This window comes from Pyxicephalus adspersus, chromosome 2 (assembly GCF_032062135.1).
Source record: "Pyxicephalus adspersus chromosome 2, UCB_Pads_2.0, whole genome shotgun sequence".
Classification (NCBI taxonomy): domain Eukaryota; kingdom Metazoa; phylum Chordata; class Amphibia; order Anura; family Pyxicephalidae; genus Pyxicephalus; species Pyxicephalus adspersus.
Genome location: NC_092859.1, coordinates 81792422 through 81809705, shown reverse-complemented (window position 1 = coordinate 81809705; position 17284 = coordinate 81792422). Strand labels below are relative to the sequence as shown.

Here is a 17284-nt window from a genome sequence, read left to right as displayed (position 1 = left end):
TATATATATATATATATATATATATATATATTCAAGTAGAAATTTAGATTTTTTTTCAAAATGTCATCAAAAGAATAATCTCAGTTTTTACTCAGATGACACGTAATGGCATGTCCTGAAACTGCATTTTTCTCTGGAATGGCAGATTAGTCCTGGTAAGGACAGGATGTTTGTAACACTTAACATGAGGACACAGTGCCACTGTGTTCACTGGCTACCATCAATAATGCACAAAAGAACCACTGTAACCAGCTCAAAATCAAATAAAACAACCCAAACTCAAATAGTTTAACCTGTAAAAGGGAAATAAAAGATATACAGGGTCAGCTCATGTGTTTTGTTTATTCACATTCATTTCATTGGCATTTCTGTTAATTACCGATTTTATTATTAGCAGTAATGGCCAGATTTTGTGCCTTAAATTTTAAGTCGAGTTTCCTGTTTTTTTAGGTAAGAATCGGTACATTGGTCTATATTCAGAATGTTTTATTTTCAAGTATACGTAGTAAATTGATTCTTGATCCTAGTGATGTCCCCATACTGACACTATTTTGCAGTAAAGAACAGTTGCAGAGAGGAGGGTCTTATTACAGGCAACGTTGATGTAACGATTTCAATGGTGCCTGGAAGAACTACAATGGTTGAGTGTAAACAAAACCTAAAAAATGAAACAGCTGCCTCTATTAAACTAAATGATTGTTTTGGAGCTGTGTTTTAGCAAAACTACTTCAAAAATATTAAATATAATGATGGTTGTGGTGTTGGTAACTAGAGTACTGCTTCAATCCACACAAATGTATAATTCTTGTCAGTAGTTTTAATAATTAATTTTCTCTATGTAATAGCAGCAGATAATTAATTGTGCATTCTATATTCCTTTTTTATTTTGAAGAATACATTTTATCTAGCTATTTTTTCTAAACAGCAGGCTTCTATTTTCATTGCCGATGGATATTGATAACATCTCAATAATATGATCAAGGTAATGCTGACAGTTCAATATATGCAAATGGTGACACATGAATCCTGCTGGTTCCTCAGATCGGTACCAGGTTTAAAGATAAAAATGCATAAAATGATCTAAGAATCCAGAAAGATAAAGAACAATGTAGAAGAATAGTTTGAATATGAATGGTCAGGTGCCTGCCTGGCAGAGTGTATTCTAGGATGTTCTAGTCTAGATGAATAATAAAAGAAACAAGGAGGTACATTCTGAAAAAATATAAAAATGGCTGAGAATGTTTTCAGTGACACAATCTCTGATCACTACATATGGGGGCAATTCCAACCAAATACAAAATTAGCAGATTTTGTTTCTTTTGAGTACAATAACTGCAGCAATGTGTGGAAATACATTCTTTCTTTTCAATTAAATTCTGACGGTCAGCATATCTAGCCACAAATGAATATATAATGCGGAACTGTGTCTGCAAGTTCCACTGGATAAATAATACAAAAATCGAAAATAATCTACTGCAAATCAAAAGTGATTTAGTCAAAGAACTGCCTAGCTCTGACTTTCTTCAACAACAACTTTTCCATTTTCTTATAAAAATAAAAACAGTCATGGTATTCTATAGCCACTAGTGTTACCTTGATTTACTATTGTCTGCATTTATTTAGATATGATTTCACTCATATTACTACATAGAAAAGGTAAAAGTAAATTATACCAGCTTAATGAATGGAAAACAAAGATAATCAAAATCTGTACAACTGCTACAGTAATCGCATTAATATAAGCAGTAGAGAAAAAAACTGATGTGATAGAAGAAAACTAACTGTACTTTCAGAATCCACAAACCTATTGTAATGTACGGTACATAAACCTAAAAAAGTCAACAAAAAATGTGTTTAAAATTGTTCCCCAGTGTAATCCAATGTATTTTGACATACATATGTAATTTCCAAAGCAATTGTTCTTAACCAAATAGATACATTACAAATATGTATTTAAATCCATGGTTATCTCATCTTCATCATATCAAGCCACTCTGCACTGGTACTACCTGAACAACAACAAATGTTGCCTAATGGCCCACTCTCCAACAAAACATATTCACCCACTCTTCACTCTGACTGCATTTCAGTACCTGGAGGGAGGATAATGAAGCACTGGGTACAGCCATCTTCGGTCTTCGAAATCGAGCTTGCGCAGAGGGAGCAGTCAAGAGCCTGCACTTCAGAAAAAACAGATAATTGCTTTATATAAATAAAGGGTTGTAAAGTAAAAATTTTGTAGTTAAGGTAGTTAAGCTACTTTAAAAATGGTGAACAAGCTCTTCAAGACTGGAGAGGATACACCTTCCTCAGTGAAGCTGGGTGATCCAGCAAACCTGGAATGAATCTGGTTCAGGACTCAAAACATTTGCTAGGAAATATTCATTAAATTTAGAGGTAAAGGGCCAAGACATGGAAGGATAGATGGGGCTGTGCTAAGGAAATTACTTTTCCTGAAATAGTTGAGTCACTTTTTTAAATACTTGATTTTTCTGTAATTTTACCTGACTTATTTATATAGTGACTGGGTCCTTTTAAGTGCCAAGCTGCACGTGCAATTATCCAGAGCAACCTACAAGAATCACAAAAAGTAGCCAAAAAATATTCACTCACAAGACTAAAATACCTAAAACTAAAAAGCAAATGCTGTTAAAATTGCACAGAATGAATGTATGTAGTAATGTAGCATACAGTTCTACTGACTAATAGCTATGCAGTTTTTTTAGAAACAGACCCCATGTTTATGGAACAAATGTTTGGAGAAAAAAATGTGACAGCAGGTCTGACTATAGTTTGCAGACTGACTTTTAATAAACAAAAACAGGACTAGCTAGGGTTTTTGGGGGAAAAAAAACTTTGTCTAAGGTCCTAATATATGTCAGAAAATCACAGGAGCATCAGAAAAATCCAAACTTTAGGAGATGCAGAAGTAATTTGTCAATTGTTAAAGCCAGGAAAAATGAAACATCTTAAGGTTTTAGAAGAAGTCGGCATTTGCATTCTACATGTTATATCATTACAGGTTTACACATGGCTCAAATTTTGAAAAAAGTATTTGTTTCAAATATAAAAAATATTGATCATATATGTAAAGCGTAATTAACACAGAAAGCCTATTACAATGTATCATGCAAATGAATATTTGTATTATCTGTTTGTAATTCCACTGTTTTATTATGTTGTGACAATATGAACACATTTTGTTAAAGGATAACATGTATGTGTTGCTATCTAGTGCCTTTGAATAATATTATCCCGAAGTGTGTTACCCTGCAGTGCGCTGGTTTGAGATTATTTCAAATAATCCTTATTAGTTGTTATGGTTGATGCTGTTTTCATCTTTGCTTCTTCTAAAATCTCATGTGTACAAAAGTACTGTCTTTTGTTTGGTACCTTTTAGTTTTAATGCAGTAAGATTTTACTATATAGAGTATATGGTAAAACATGATTTGTTATGATAGTGATGATTGGGCCAGCAGGTAATTAATAAGGCTCTAAAAATTCAACTGTCCAATAACAACACTGATCTACCAGCATTTCGAATTTGAATTTATTGGCTGACCAGGAATACATGTGTGTTGATCATCATTAATTTTTATAATTATGGTCTGGAAGTGGTAAAATTCATTTAAGTGGCTATAGGTCATGAAATCATGGTTTGATGTCACTGGCAGGCAAAACATCATTGTAGCCTGCTGCATAATATTTTTGTATTATATTTTTTTTTGTTTCTGTTTCTTTTGCTAACATTATGACAAAAAAATGTAGACTCAAAAGATAAATATTTATTATCTATGTTTTTCATTAGGTAATATATGCATTTATTCCTACAACAACTGAATTGAAATATCTGGATAAAATGAGATGTTTCCGAAAACGTTCAGCAATACCAGTCCTGGGAGTTTTAATATTTTGCCTCCTTTTTATGAACTTGTACATCGAGGATGAATATGTTGTGGTGAGGATAATTTAGTTTTACTGGCCTATCCATTGAAATTTTACTAATCATTAAAGATGTTGGCTAGATATTAGATATTAAAATTACAGAACTGCTTTAAAGACATATATATATTTTGGATATATATTTTGGAGGCATATGTTCATATTTGTTATTTAGTGTTTTCTTTCAGAAATTTGTTAAATATTTATATTTACTAAATATAAAAATTGTTTTTTTTTAATGATTTAGTGAATAATGACACTAATGTGTTGTAGACAAGTATCAATTTCTTAATTTAGTATGTAATTAGATACTGTCAGATGGTCAGTATTATTTCACATCTAAATCATAATTTGTAATCTGCTTTTTTTGTGTCCATAGCAAATGCCTTGCCAGTGTTAACTTAGGTCTGATCCATAGTTTTGATATATACCTTATATGAGGACACATCGCTATCTTGTGGTATGACCCAAGTATAAACCAAGATTCTTTGACTAATGAAAAAAAACATTTAAGTATACACTGTACCTGAAGGGTATATTGTGATTTTGTTGTTGAGTTGAAAAAAAAAACATATAAGACGACATTACATTTAAAATTTAGACTGCAATAAATAAATGCTATTACCACCAGCAATAATTGCGAATCAAAAACCCATGCTCCAGTGCCAGTAATAAGCGTGTGCATATCTGACCTTTCCCAAGTTTTTTTTCAAATAAAAATAAACCTTTTGTATGTTCACGTTAAACATACATTACTCCACATTTGTTACATTTTTTATATCTACTATTATTATTCAGAAATGTCAAATCGAAAGCTTATAAATAAAAGCATGACTGCAAGAAATGAATATTCTGAGTTTTTCCACATGTGTAAGATGACTATTTTGTGAGTATTTTTTCACTTAAGAGTTGTTCTTGAAAATATTTAAATTATATTATTAAATTATTTTATTAAACACATTAAATTATATTATCTGGCCAGTTTATTTCCAATTAGCAATTTGAGAACGTTTTAATGTTTCATATAGAATAATTTTTTAAAATGATTTTAAGCATTTTTGTTTTTTTGTGTTGATATCTAGGAAGAAGATAAACGACTTAAAGAAAGTTCAACTCACCAATTCAATCCAGATCAATATGTCCATACAATTCGAGATTTTTCAAATTTCTCATCATCTATAAATGTTACATACCGCATTCTAGCTGGGATACCTGTTTCAAGAAAAAGTAAGTAATATAAATGCTAAATCTTTTGTTAAAAAATTAATTCCAAACTAACTGTACAAAATATAATATCTCACATTAGTTTCTCATATTTATTTTGAGCTTAGGTGGTAAATCTATCTGCTTAAATTTTAAGAAATACACACTTGCTACTGCCCTTACAAAAACACACATGCAGGGAGATGCTTTTTTAAAATATTTTTTTTTTTTTAGCAAAAGAGTGCAACACTAAAAAACATCAGTAAGTAAAACAAGGTGCTTGCAGGGAAAAAATAAGGCAGTTCCAGTCATAAACTGACATGTAGATTCCTAAAATTGCTGTATGAACTAGCATGTATACAGGGCATGTTCAAGAGGGCTAGATGCAGGACCACACTTAGGGCAGCTGGTAAAATCGATTGGAACCACGCCTGCTTCTAATGTCAAAGGCCTAGTAGGCTCTGTGAATTTAAGTTGCATTTCTCTCTAAATCTCACTCAGTATACCAAACATTCTACAAACATTTACCCTACCTTTTGAGAAGTATATATCTGGCTTCTGCATTAGGGATATTTAGAAAAGTAGCCCATTTGTTTACAACAATTTAAAAGCTGGGGGTGATTGAAATCTGTATGTAAATGAAATATCTCTTTGGGTTCCACTTGCCCTTTAATGCACTTTAGGTTAAATTTAAGCTGTATGTTTGGAAAAGAATATCTCTACAGTTTTATGTAAGGCAATTAGACAACTTTTGCTTTGCTGTGCTTACTCAGGGCAACAATGATATGCTTTAAAGTTAAAACCTATAAAATAAGCATTGTATTCACAATATTGTTAGAAAAGTTGTTTTGAAAAAAAAAATGGCGAGCATCAATAAATAGACATCTGCTGTAAATTACCGTATTTTTCGGACCATAAGACGCACTTTTTTTCCCCCTAAAGTGGGGGGAAAATCAGGGTGCGTCTTATGGTCCGAATGCATATTTTTTTACTTACCTGTATCCCCGCCGGGCCGATCGGCGCCGCCTTCATGGGCGGGCACAAGTGCCGCACGCTGGATCTCAGGGGAAATCAAATGAATTTTTTTTTTCTTGTTTTCCCGTGCGGAAAACCTGGTGCGTCTTATAGTCCGGAGCGTCTAATGGTCCGAAAAATACGGTAATAATTTTTCTAGTAATCTAAATAGAAATAGAAACACAGACTGTATATTGTAAATTTTCACTGTAAACTAGTAGCTAGGCAGTCAATTCATCAATGCTCACTACTCCACGCAACCTCAGGAGGGGTCCTGTTTGGAAAAGATTACTATTGACCCTTCAATCATTGTCAGTGAAGGCTTACATATTAGCTATTTGTACAAGTAATTTTTATGTTTATTGGAAAATAAAAAATGGAAGTGAAATCTTTCACAGGCTACATTTGCACTTCATCAATGTAATAGTGAAAATTCATTAGGGCAGGCGTGTCAAATTCAAATACAAAGTGGGCCAAACATGAAACTGAAATACCACTGCTATTACAATTCCCTGCATCAAGAAAACAGTTCAATGCGGGGCTTAATGATAGGAGTGGCTGGAACTCCCTTTTCATTTAAATAGCACCTATACTTGAAATAGCTACTACAATTCCCTGATCTACAAAACAGTCCAATGTGGGGCCACACATAGGCAGAGAGGCCCGGAATCGTAGTAGCAGCGCTTTTTCAATGCAGCAATGGGCCAGCTGCAATTCATATTTAGGATTCCTTTGGGGGCCAAGAAAAGGACATTGCGGGCCAGATTTGGCCTGCGGGCCAGAATTTGACACCCCTGCATTAGGGTGTTAAAAATATTTCATCAGAATTCATGAAAATATTTTAGCTCACAATGTTTAGGGGCCTTTTCCAAAAGGCAAGTAAGCAGATATAAGAAAAACCTAAAATAAAAAGTTAAGGGTTTTGTATTTCTGTATATTATCTCCCCTAGCAGTATTCCCAAGTGTGACTCGGGGTGGACTTGCCATGCAAAAAGCAGTAATCCTGAGTCACACTCAGGGTCGCAAAAAAAACCACTTATCTTATTCCGTTTTTGTCCCCCAGCATCCTGCTGTTCCCCGCAGCTTCTCCGGACACTTCTCTTTGATTTTCTCCCAGCATGTGCAGAGACGATCTCCGGGGTTTTCCAGTGACGTTGATGCATGCGTTGGTGCGGGCGGGAGAATTAGTGGGAAATTCAAATAATTTTGCATTGGATTCAATACAAAATAGCTGTTTTCCAATACAAAGAAATCTTTACATAATATATATATATAATTATAATACATATATAATACAAGCTACTGTACAATTATATTATATGTTTAACTATTTTTTAAACAGATTTTTGTGTTTTTTTATTTAAAGTTTATTAATAAATTTATTAAATATTTGACATATTTCGGTGAGTTATGCCTAAGAATTATAGGCCTACAAAGTAAAATAAATTTCCATGCAAAAAAATGTAGTGCTTTTTGCATGGAAATATGGACAGAATTAGAACACTAGAGGGGTTAAAACTGCTAATCCTGAGATTTGTGACTACGCAGTGATCTTATTCTGCTGCATATTGTATTCAGCCTAATTTACAGACTAGTATGTACCTAGGAGGCTAGGGACTGCTGCAGTCCCTCTTGTCAATTTTACTTCTCAATCTAGTATTTAGTAATGCAGATTTTGTTTAAATGTTGTTGACCAAGAAAACAGTAAGCAGTTAATTGAAGCAATAATAAAAAAGAAATGACAAAAGGGATTATTTGTTAAACTGCAAAACACCAACAATAGCAAATACTAGGACAAAATAGTATACAGCATTTGTATTACTGATTGTATTTCTCACAAATACTTAAGAAAAAATAATTATCAGTCGCATAATAAAAATCAAAGGTGCATCTTGTTTTCACAAAAACATACAAATAGAAATAAATATTACAGAAGTCTAATAGACAAGTTTTTATTAGTGTAAAGTTGCTTCTAAAATATATTATATATTAAAGTTAGATTAAAACACATTTTATAAATGTTGTTGTAATTACAATTTTTAAAGAGTAATTACTTTTATTAGAAAATGAATGCTGCTATTATTATTTGCGACTTGCTTGTATTTCTATATCTACGTCATTGTTTCTTCTACTGATGAGCAACCAGCAAACAAATATACAGATTCAGTGTTCTTGGGATGCAAGATGTAGTTTGATGGCTTTACCACTTGTGTGCGGTTGTAAAATGGTCAATTCTCTTGACCCAACCTAGTCAACCTATAGGTAGTCAACAGCTATAGGTAACACTTAGTAATAATAGTGGAGGTACAAATCTGCTATAGGTCAGTACACACAAGATGTGTCAGAGGTTCTGCGCAGTCAGCTCTGGAGTGTATGAACAAAAGATGTACAGGTTTAACCATACCATTTAAAAATGTTGTCACAATAGTAAATTCTATATGTTGTTCTATTTGTATCAATGTAATACAGAATAGAATATGAATTGTACATAGAACAGTATAACTTGCTTATACCTTCTTTTAACAGAAAATCACTTAAAATATATTTGTTGTGAATAATTATCATTATTTTCTTTTATTTAGGATTCCTTACAATTGGATTATCATCTGTGAAAAGGAAGAAGGGAAATTATTTACTTGAAACTATTAAATCTGTATTTGAACAGTCTAGTTATGAAGAACTGAAAGAAATAGCTGTAGTTGTTCATTTAGCAGAATTTGACCTGAGCTGGTGTGAAAGTATAGTACAAGATATATCAAGAAAATTCTCTCATCATATTATTGCTGGAAGACTAGCAATTATCCACACTCCAGTACAATTCTATCCAGTCTTAGAAGGTCTGAAAAGAAATTACAATGACCCTGATGCCAGAGTCAAATTTAGATCCAAACAAAACGTTGACTATGCCTACCTATTAAACTTTTGTGCTAACCTCTCTGATTATTATCTCATGCTGGAAGATGATGTCAGATGCTCCAAGAATTTTTTGACAGCAATTAAAAAAGTTATTAACTCACGGAAAGGGTCAAACTGGGTCACCTTGGAGTTTTCAAAGCTGGGATTTATCGGCAAGCTCTACAACAGTTATGATCTACCACGTCTAGCCCATTTTTTACTCATGTTTTACCAGGAAATGCCTTGTGATTGGCTGCTTATTCATTTTCGAAGTTTGTTAGCTCAGAAAGAAGCAATTCGATTTAAGCCATCACTATTTCAGCATATGGGATATTATTCATCATATAAAGGTGCTGAGAATAAACTAAAGGATGATGACTTTGAGGAGGACTCGTTTGATATACCTGATAACCCCTCTTCAATCCTCAGCACAAATATGAATGTCTTTGAAAATTATGATGTTCACAAAGCATACAGCAGCACTGAAGAATATTTCTGGGCAAAGGCACCTTCTAGCGGTGACTTCTATCACATAGTATTTGAGAAACCAACCAAAATAAGTAAAATCAAAGTCTGCACAGGAACAGAAGATCGCCAAAATGACATCTTGCACCATGGAATATTAGAAGTTGGAGAAAGACTTGTTGGGAGTAAAAGGAACAAAAAGTGTACTACTTATCTTAGACTAGGTGACTTCAAGGATGGGAACTTTGAAACGAACAATATAGACCGTAACGTTCTTTTTAACATTGACTGCATTCGAATCCTAGTGACTAAAAACCAAAATGAATGGCTAATTATTAAGAGTATAAGTGTTTGGACTATTGACTCAAATCAATGAGACACTGATTTTTCTTCTCTATGGAAGAAAGACATTTCAGTTGAATGCCAACTGGCTCATTTCCCTAACGGACTTCTCTTTTGCTAATATGTTAAATTAAAGTGACAAATCAGGCTGATATACTAAAGTCATATTTTTTTCTTTTTTAGCCCAGGGATCCTAGATCATACTTTCACATCAAACACCCAATCATGTGTAGCAGTATTAATAAAAACACACACACAGGAGAATTTTGTACACATGAATGGATATTTGAAGCAGATGAGGATTCACTGAACTCACAAAAAAATAATACTTTAGTTAATCAAGCCTGTCATCTGGGGAAGAAAGCTATTTATATTTTACTATTTCTGTCAGGCAAAAAATTAAGTTTATTGGTGTTTTTGAATGTTTTCTATTTTATATAAAACTGAAGCATCATTTCTTCCATTGCCTAAAGTTATTTTTTATTTCTTGAAGAAGACAAACTTGTGAATTCCAAAATTTAAACATGAAAATTGATGAATATGTGTTAATTGATTATTCCTCTGTCCTGTGTTTATAATTGTTATGTCTTTTTGGTATTTTACTACCTCTCTTTTCTTTATATATAAAATTTAAGGAGAATGTATGCTATTCTCTTTAAACTTTTATGCACAGAAAAATTTCAATTCAGCACTGTGATTGAACACTGTGGTCAAAGAATTTTTATTTTATGCTTAACTACCTGTTACTACAGTTTAATTCATTAAAAATTGGTTTCAATGCTAACAGATTTTTGAGCAAGTAATTTTGGAGAGATATATTTAAAAATTTAAGTGCATCTTTAACATTGGGTCCACCCTAGCGAAACTCAGCTACAACTGATCACAGAATCTTCTGCATACAATTTATTGTTGAGTAACAACAGTTTATGGGGTGTGCAAGCAACCCATTTGCGTAGAATATCACAGTCCTATACAATGCAGGCCATACAAAGCTAGTAAATTAAACTTCTACCAATGTTCCCTAGATAATGTAAAAAACTAAACCTCTCCAAGAGACTACTGACCAAAAAAAATTTGGTTTATTTCTCAGATTTGTCAACGATTACCTCACTTACTGCATGTTTAAGTTTTGCACATCCTTTCCGGGACTCTTCCACAATAAAGTATAAGCTAATTATGATAAACATGGAAGTGAAGTAATCAGGTGTGACAATCAGAAGCTAAAATAATTTACCCAACACATAAGCCCTGATTTATTAAGTTAAAATTAAAATTCTAGGTTTTCTGGATCACCCAGCTTCACTGATGAAAGTGTATCCTCTCCAGCCTTCGAGAGCTTTAATAAATCAGGCCCAGTATGTTAAATGTTCTAAGATTATAGCATACTGTATCTGTGACATTGCTTAGCAATGGTTATTTTAATTTTGATTTTGACCCGACCTGCTGGATAGAAATATGGAGGACATTAAATAAATGGTAAAAATCTTCAACCCGGCGTGGACAGGACAATGGACATGGCTATCTTCTACCTTCTTCTTCCAGCTACTTCTTACATTACCCAACCTTGCACTGCACAGGAGTGAGATCGGGTGACGTGTCTGCCTGAAAATGTGAAAAAAAGTGCCAGTCTCACTATGCATGCGTCTGTTTTTTTTATTCCAGGGAAGCCTCTTATGACACCTGCCCGATCCTGAGCACGTGCATAAAGAACTGCCTGCAGCCGCCCGATCCTGAGCACGTGCATAAAGAACTGCCTGCAGCCTCCTGGGATATGTTGCGGTAAAGACGGAAGGGGAGGGGTTCTCCTTAAAAATTGTACTTAAATAAATGAAAAGGAGTAGCCACCCTTATATATAATATTATAAATGCAGTGATAGGTCTGTTTTTAAGCTACAAAACAAGGTGAAATAAAATTATCACCATTCCTTTTTGTGAAATGTAGATTTATATGGTCATAGACTTTGCAATAAGGTAAATTATATAAAACAATGATAAAACGATGGGTTTATTATCACCTATTACAAATAATTGCATTATGTGGGTAAATTACATTTTCTACAGGAAAATTGTGTTACACATAAAATATAGCATTATAGTTTTCTTTAAGGCACAATTGAAAGACTTTGCTGCTAGACACAGTTTCTTTTGACCTAAAATACTGGTGGTTGAACTATATAAGCTACCATTGATTATCTTTTCTTGCAAACAAAAATCTGTGCCCAAAATAATGGTGTAGAGATCACACATTTCCTATTCTACAATAATAAACTTGCTTCCTGAGTGACCTAACCTCAACGCTGGGCACCTGGAAGATGTGCCTATTTTATGTATATAACAAAAAGTAATTGTTAGCCTAACTGGTTGAACAGGGTTCCATGCTGTTAGAAGTAGAATCTGGAATTAAAAGGGTATGCTGACAGCTATTTGCCAGTAGTGTCAGTTTAGATATTAGCTGGACCATGGATTCACTTTAAAGTGCTATTTAACAAAAGGTTTAGTAAATTAAACAATACCTATTTGTTTAAACAGACAACTAAACTAAGGAAAAGTTTTGTATGTTTTATGCCCCTCAGTCTGACGCTGTGTATTTCATTTTTGAATTCTATACTTTTCATATAGGGATACATTTTATCAGAGGTGCCCAACCTACGGCCTGTGGGCCACATCAGGCCTGCGGAACTGTCAGATCTGGCCCTCTCCTTATTCCCTCTCTGCTCTAAATGCTTGTTGTCTTGCAGGGGATGGGGGGCTCTTGCTTCTCTTATGCTCCTTTATGAGATTGTGCTGCCAGCAGAGGGAGCTGCTCCCCACCCACCTTTCATTGTGAGATAATCCCAGCAGCAGCATGAGATCTGTGTCTGTGTTCAAGCAGCTGTCATTATCCCCATGTATAAATCCTTATATCTCCTTTACTGATTGTCATAGAAATGTGAAATTTTCAGGGTACACAGGGGACCCTAGGAACTGCTAATAAACCAAATATAAGTTCTCTACACATAACAAGTTGCCATATATGCAGTTACAAGTATAAAATCCCAACAACAAGGGATATTTTCAAATGAAGTTGGGCTATTTCAAGACTAGGGTCCCCAAATTGAATTTGCATGTTGGGGACCCCTTGGGGGCCACTCTCATGGCAATGAACATTAGGGTACTGGCAATTGTCTGTGTGCTGTGGTACCCCCTAAAGTGCACAAAACTTCAAGGCTCCATTCAGGTTGGCAATAAGGTTACGGTGCGGTTACCCTTTCCTCATGCTATGGAACCCTGGCTTGGGACAGACGCTCAGTGCCGCCTACTGCCCCCTGCCACCATCTTTAACAGTATAGAAACAGAAAAAAGTGGGGGACTCTTGTGGCTACTTCCCCCCCCCCCCCCCCCCCCCGCTAAAATTGTATCACTCCTACCATAACATGGTGTCCGTTTATGTTCTTTCTTTATGTTTCTTTATGTTGTTTAATCCCAATTTCTCGTGAAAGGGGAGCTGTAGGTATATTAAAATGTAGGATAAATGGGGGGAGGCTAACTCCCCTTAAAATGTTATTACTGCAGTGCTATTGCATCACAGAAAAACTATACCTGTCATACCGTGCTATTCTGTCACACATAGCTAGCCACTTACCTTCTGTAAACCCTCATTTCTCAGAAACAGAAGATGTAGGGTCCTGAAGATGATTCAAGTAATATCCATTGCAGAAGTTCTTGATTTGTCATCTCTTTTATTTGGTGCATATATGTTACCGTAACTAGAAGCATTTCAACTCATTCTCATTTTAAAATAAAACTGTTCTAGATTTAAACATACATGTTTATTGTTTATTTGCATTGTGGCCCGCAAGTTTAATCCCAATATCAATGGCGGCCCCTGGATGAAAAAAGGTTGACCATCACTGCAATATATCATTTTTAGTTTACTGTGGCTGTAATGCCTTCTTATGATACCACCAGCCCTATGTAAAATGAAACAAATTGTAATAATAGCTATTAAAATAAATCCCATCAACATAAAATAATATGTCCTTTCCTTTTTTTTTCTGTAACAAAAAGTTTGGTATAGGCAGGAAAACAGTGACCAGTGACCTCATAATAACCACAAAATAAAATGAAAGGTAAAATGTCTCTTTCAATAGACACAACAAAAAAGGAAACACAGGAGTTAATTGCCCAAAAAGCTAGAAATAAATATACCATATTACCCTCAATGCTGATAATTACTCACATGGGATTTTAAACAAAGACTAGACATAGACTATAGCTAAAATCACCCCCTATGAAAGCATAGTTGTTCCTTTGGTTCAGGCTCTCCTGAAATCAGATTTACTTGTAGAAGTGTATCTTTTCCAGTCTTGGAAAGCTTTACCAAGTCAGGCCCTGTGGTTCAGTCCTTACTTCATTTTAGGTGTATTTAATGTTTACCACAATTAGCAAAGAGAGAGGAAAAAGGGGTGCAGAGTGCCAATTCAGGGGGCACTCAAACAGAGCATAGAGGAGAACACTGGGGAACAATTTTGAACAAATTTTTTGTTCACTTCAATTTTTAAGCTTACATACACTAAAATAGGTATGCTGATTCTGAAAGTGCAGTTAGTTTTTTTCTATCACATCAGGTTTTTTCTCTACCATTTATAATAATACGATAACTGTAGCGTGGATTTGTATAGGCTATTCATTTACACGCAAGACAGTGTGGTCAGAGGTTGTGCACTGCTCTACGTAGTGAATAAGCTTAAACACATATTTCCGTTCTTTCAGCCCTGATTCATTTTGTTATATCTGTGGCAGTTTCACCATTCCCAGTCAAAGGGCGAACATCAGCACATTTGTAGAGCAAGCCTATTTGTCACATTTCAAAGTTAAACTTGGTGATCAAGATAAGTCTTGGGCCCCTCATAAGGTGTGCAAACTGTGTGTCGAGGGTTTATAGATGTGGACAAAGGGAACACGTGATAAGATAGCATTTGGTAAACATATGGTTTGGCAAGAGCCAGGAGATCATTTCAGTGACTGTTTCTTTTGTATAGTGAAAACTTCAGGATATAACAAGAAAAATAAATGTAACATGGAGTATCCTCATCTACCATCGACTATTTGCCCAGTGGCTCATTCAGATAAAATCCCAGTGCCGGTTTTCGTTAAACTACCCTCTCTTGAAGAACATGATTATGGTGATGAACTAGGTGACAACAATGATGAAGAGTTTGAAATTGAAGAGGACTCTGTTGATAAGGGATTTGATTAGCATGAGTTGAGTGATCTGGCACGTGATTTGGGACTATCGAAGAAGGCTTCAGAACTCCTAGCATCAAGACTGCATGAGTCAAAACTTACTTGAAAAAGGAACAAAGGTATCGTACTTTCAAACCAGAGGAATGCAATATTTCTGCAGTACTTTAGATCTGATAGTGGCTTTGTGTATTGACATAACATACCTGGTTTCATACCTATAACTATAACGCAACTGAATGGCGACTATTTATAGATAGCTTAAAGCGGACCTTAAAGTGTGTCCTCCTTCACAATGGCAATGGCAATATGCAAACATAAAGAGAGTCACTGAGTTGTTGCAATATCAACAACACAATTGGATTATCTGTGTTGACCTTTAAATGGTATGCTTCCTTCTTGGTCAGCAACATGGATACACCAAGTATCCCTTTTATCTGTGTGGGACAGCATAGCTTGTGAGAGGCATTGGGTGGAAAGGAATTGGCCTCCAAGATCTGCCCTAAAACCAGGTGATCCAAACATTCTACATGAGCCACTTGTTGATAGAAAGAATATTATTTTTGCCAACTGAAGGAGACTGTTTCAAGTACCTCATTTTGGCATTTCCTAGCCTGTCATTTGAAAAACTAAAGGCCGGTGTGTTTGATGGTCCACAGATTCGGCAGCACATCAAAGATGAACATTTCGTCAGGACAATGTCAGAAGTCGAAAAGAATGCTTGGTTATTATTCAAAGTCATTGCCAAGGACTTTCTTGGAAACACACAAGCAAATAATTACACAGAAATTGTCCAGAAACTCTTGGAGAGCTACAAAATGCATTATTGCAATATGAGCATCAAGGTGCATTTTCTGCATAGCCATCTTTCTAACTTCCCGGAAAACCTTGGTGCAGTCAGTGATGAGCAAGGTGAACGATTCCACCAAGATTTGAAGGTCATGGAAGGACGGTATCAGGGTAGATGGGATGTACATATGATGGCTGACTATTGTCCGGCAGGATTGTCCTAACACTGAACAATCTAGGAAAAGCTATAAGCATACATTTTTACCTTAGCCGCTTACCCAATTAATTTCCAAAAAAAATTGTCATAGAGTAACAAAAAATCCTTTGTATGAACAAAATAAATTTAAATAAACAGTACATTCAAGTTTTATTATTTTTTCATATGTAAAATTTGTGTATTTGGATGTGATAGCAAAAACCTGGGGTCATTTCTGTATTCACCACCAAAAAATTAGTAAAAATCAAGTGTAAGATCTAACTCAACAAAAAATGCGTTCCCCAGTGTAATATGTGGTCCTTCTACCATCCACTTCCCAAACCACAGCCAGTGTTCTGTCATCTGTGAAGAAACTCTCTATTGAAGTGGTCATCTCTGTTGCAGCAGTCTTGATTCAAAGGCACACTGTCCTGATTCCTGTCTCAATAGCATTCTCTAACACATCCCCATCTCTCACTCTAAGTATCAAAATGTCCCACACAACAAAAAAATTCTCACTCCCCTCCCCAGTAGCCCAAAATCAGGATCTCAGTTGAGCTGAGCCAAGAGCCCCACGCTGCCCAGAGCCTGTTCTCTAACATCTTGGCAGGGAACCCCAGTTTCTAATTCTCCACATATTTATCCCTCAATGGGAGCAAAACCCACTGTTTGGCTGGTAGACAAATACATGCTGTCGGTACCTGGCTTCTCTATCTGCAGAACCAGGAAAACCAACCAGTCACTCACAGTGGAGAACTTGAACCTCTAATAATCTATAAAGTCCTTAAAGGGGCCTTATCATTAAGGGGCACTACACAAAAAAACATAGATACAGAACAGTTTTTGTTTTAATAAGCATTAAGTTGCTCACATAAGCTCTAATAGACACATCTAGATCTTGGCTGTGAAACTAACAGAAAATTAAGGGAGCAACTTGAGTGGGCATGTGCTTGAACAAGAAACTCAAGAGGATGCATGGTATGTCCTTGGTCCTTATCTGGTTATGAAATGTTAATTACATTGATGTGCAAATAGTAAACTAAAACTAAAACATATCCCTAAGTTATTTTGTTCTCAGGGATTGTCAAGAACAATAATGACTATTTTTGTACTGTCTGTGCAGGATTGAATAAAGTAGAAGATGTCCATATAAGTGAATAAATCAAATAGTCCTGCAATTAGGGTGTAAGGGCTGTACCTGCAAACTGACTGGGT

The 17284-nt window shown here is 35.1% G+C and overlaps 1 protein-coding gene across 1 annotated transcript in view; it reads left to right on the top strand.

Annotated features, from left to right (window-relative positions):
* MGAT4C (MGAT4 family member C) overlaps positions 1-10844 on the top strand; it is a 57442-nt gene extending 46598 nt beyond the window's left edge. The window contains exons 3-5 of the mRNA XM_072401221.1: positions 3809-3958; positions 5025-5169; positions 8742-10844. Of these exons, the coding sequence (XP_072257322.1) occupies positions 3860-3958; positions 5025-5169; positions 8742-9895 (1398 nt within the window). The 5' untranslated portion in view covers positions 3809-3859 and the 3' untranslated portion in view covers positions 9896-10844. The remainder of the gene's footprint in view (positions 1-3808; positions 3959-5024; positions 5170-8741) is intronic.
* The last annotated feature ends 6440 nt before the right edge of the window (positions 10845-17284 follow it).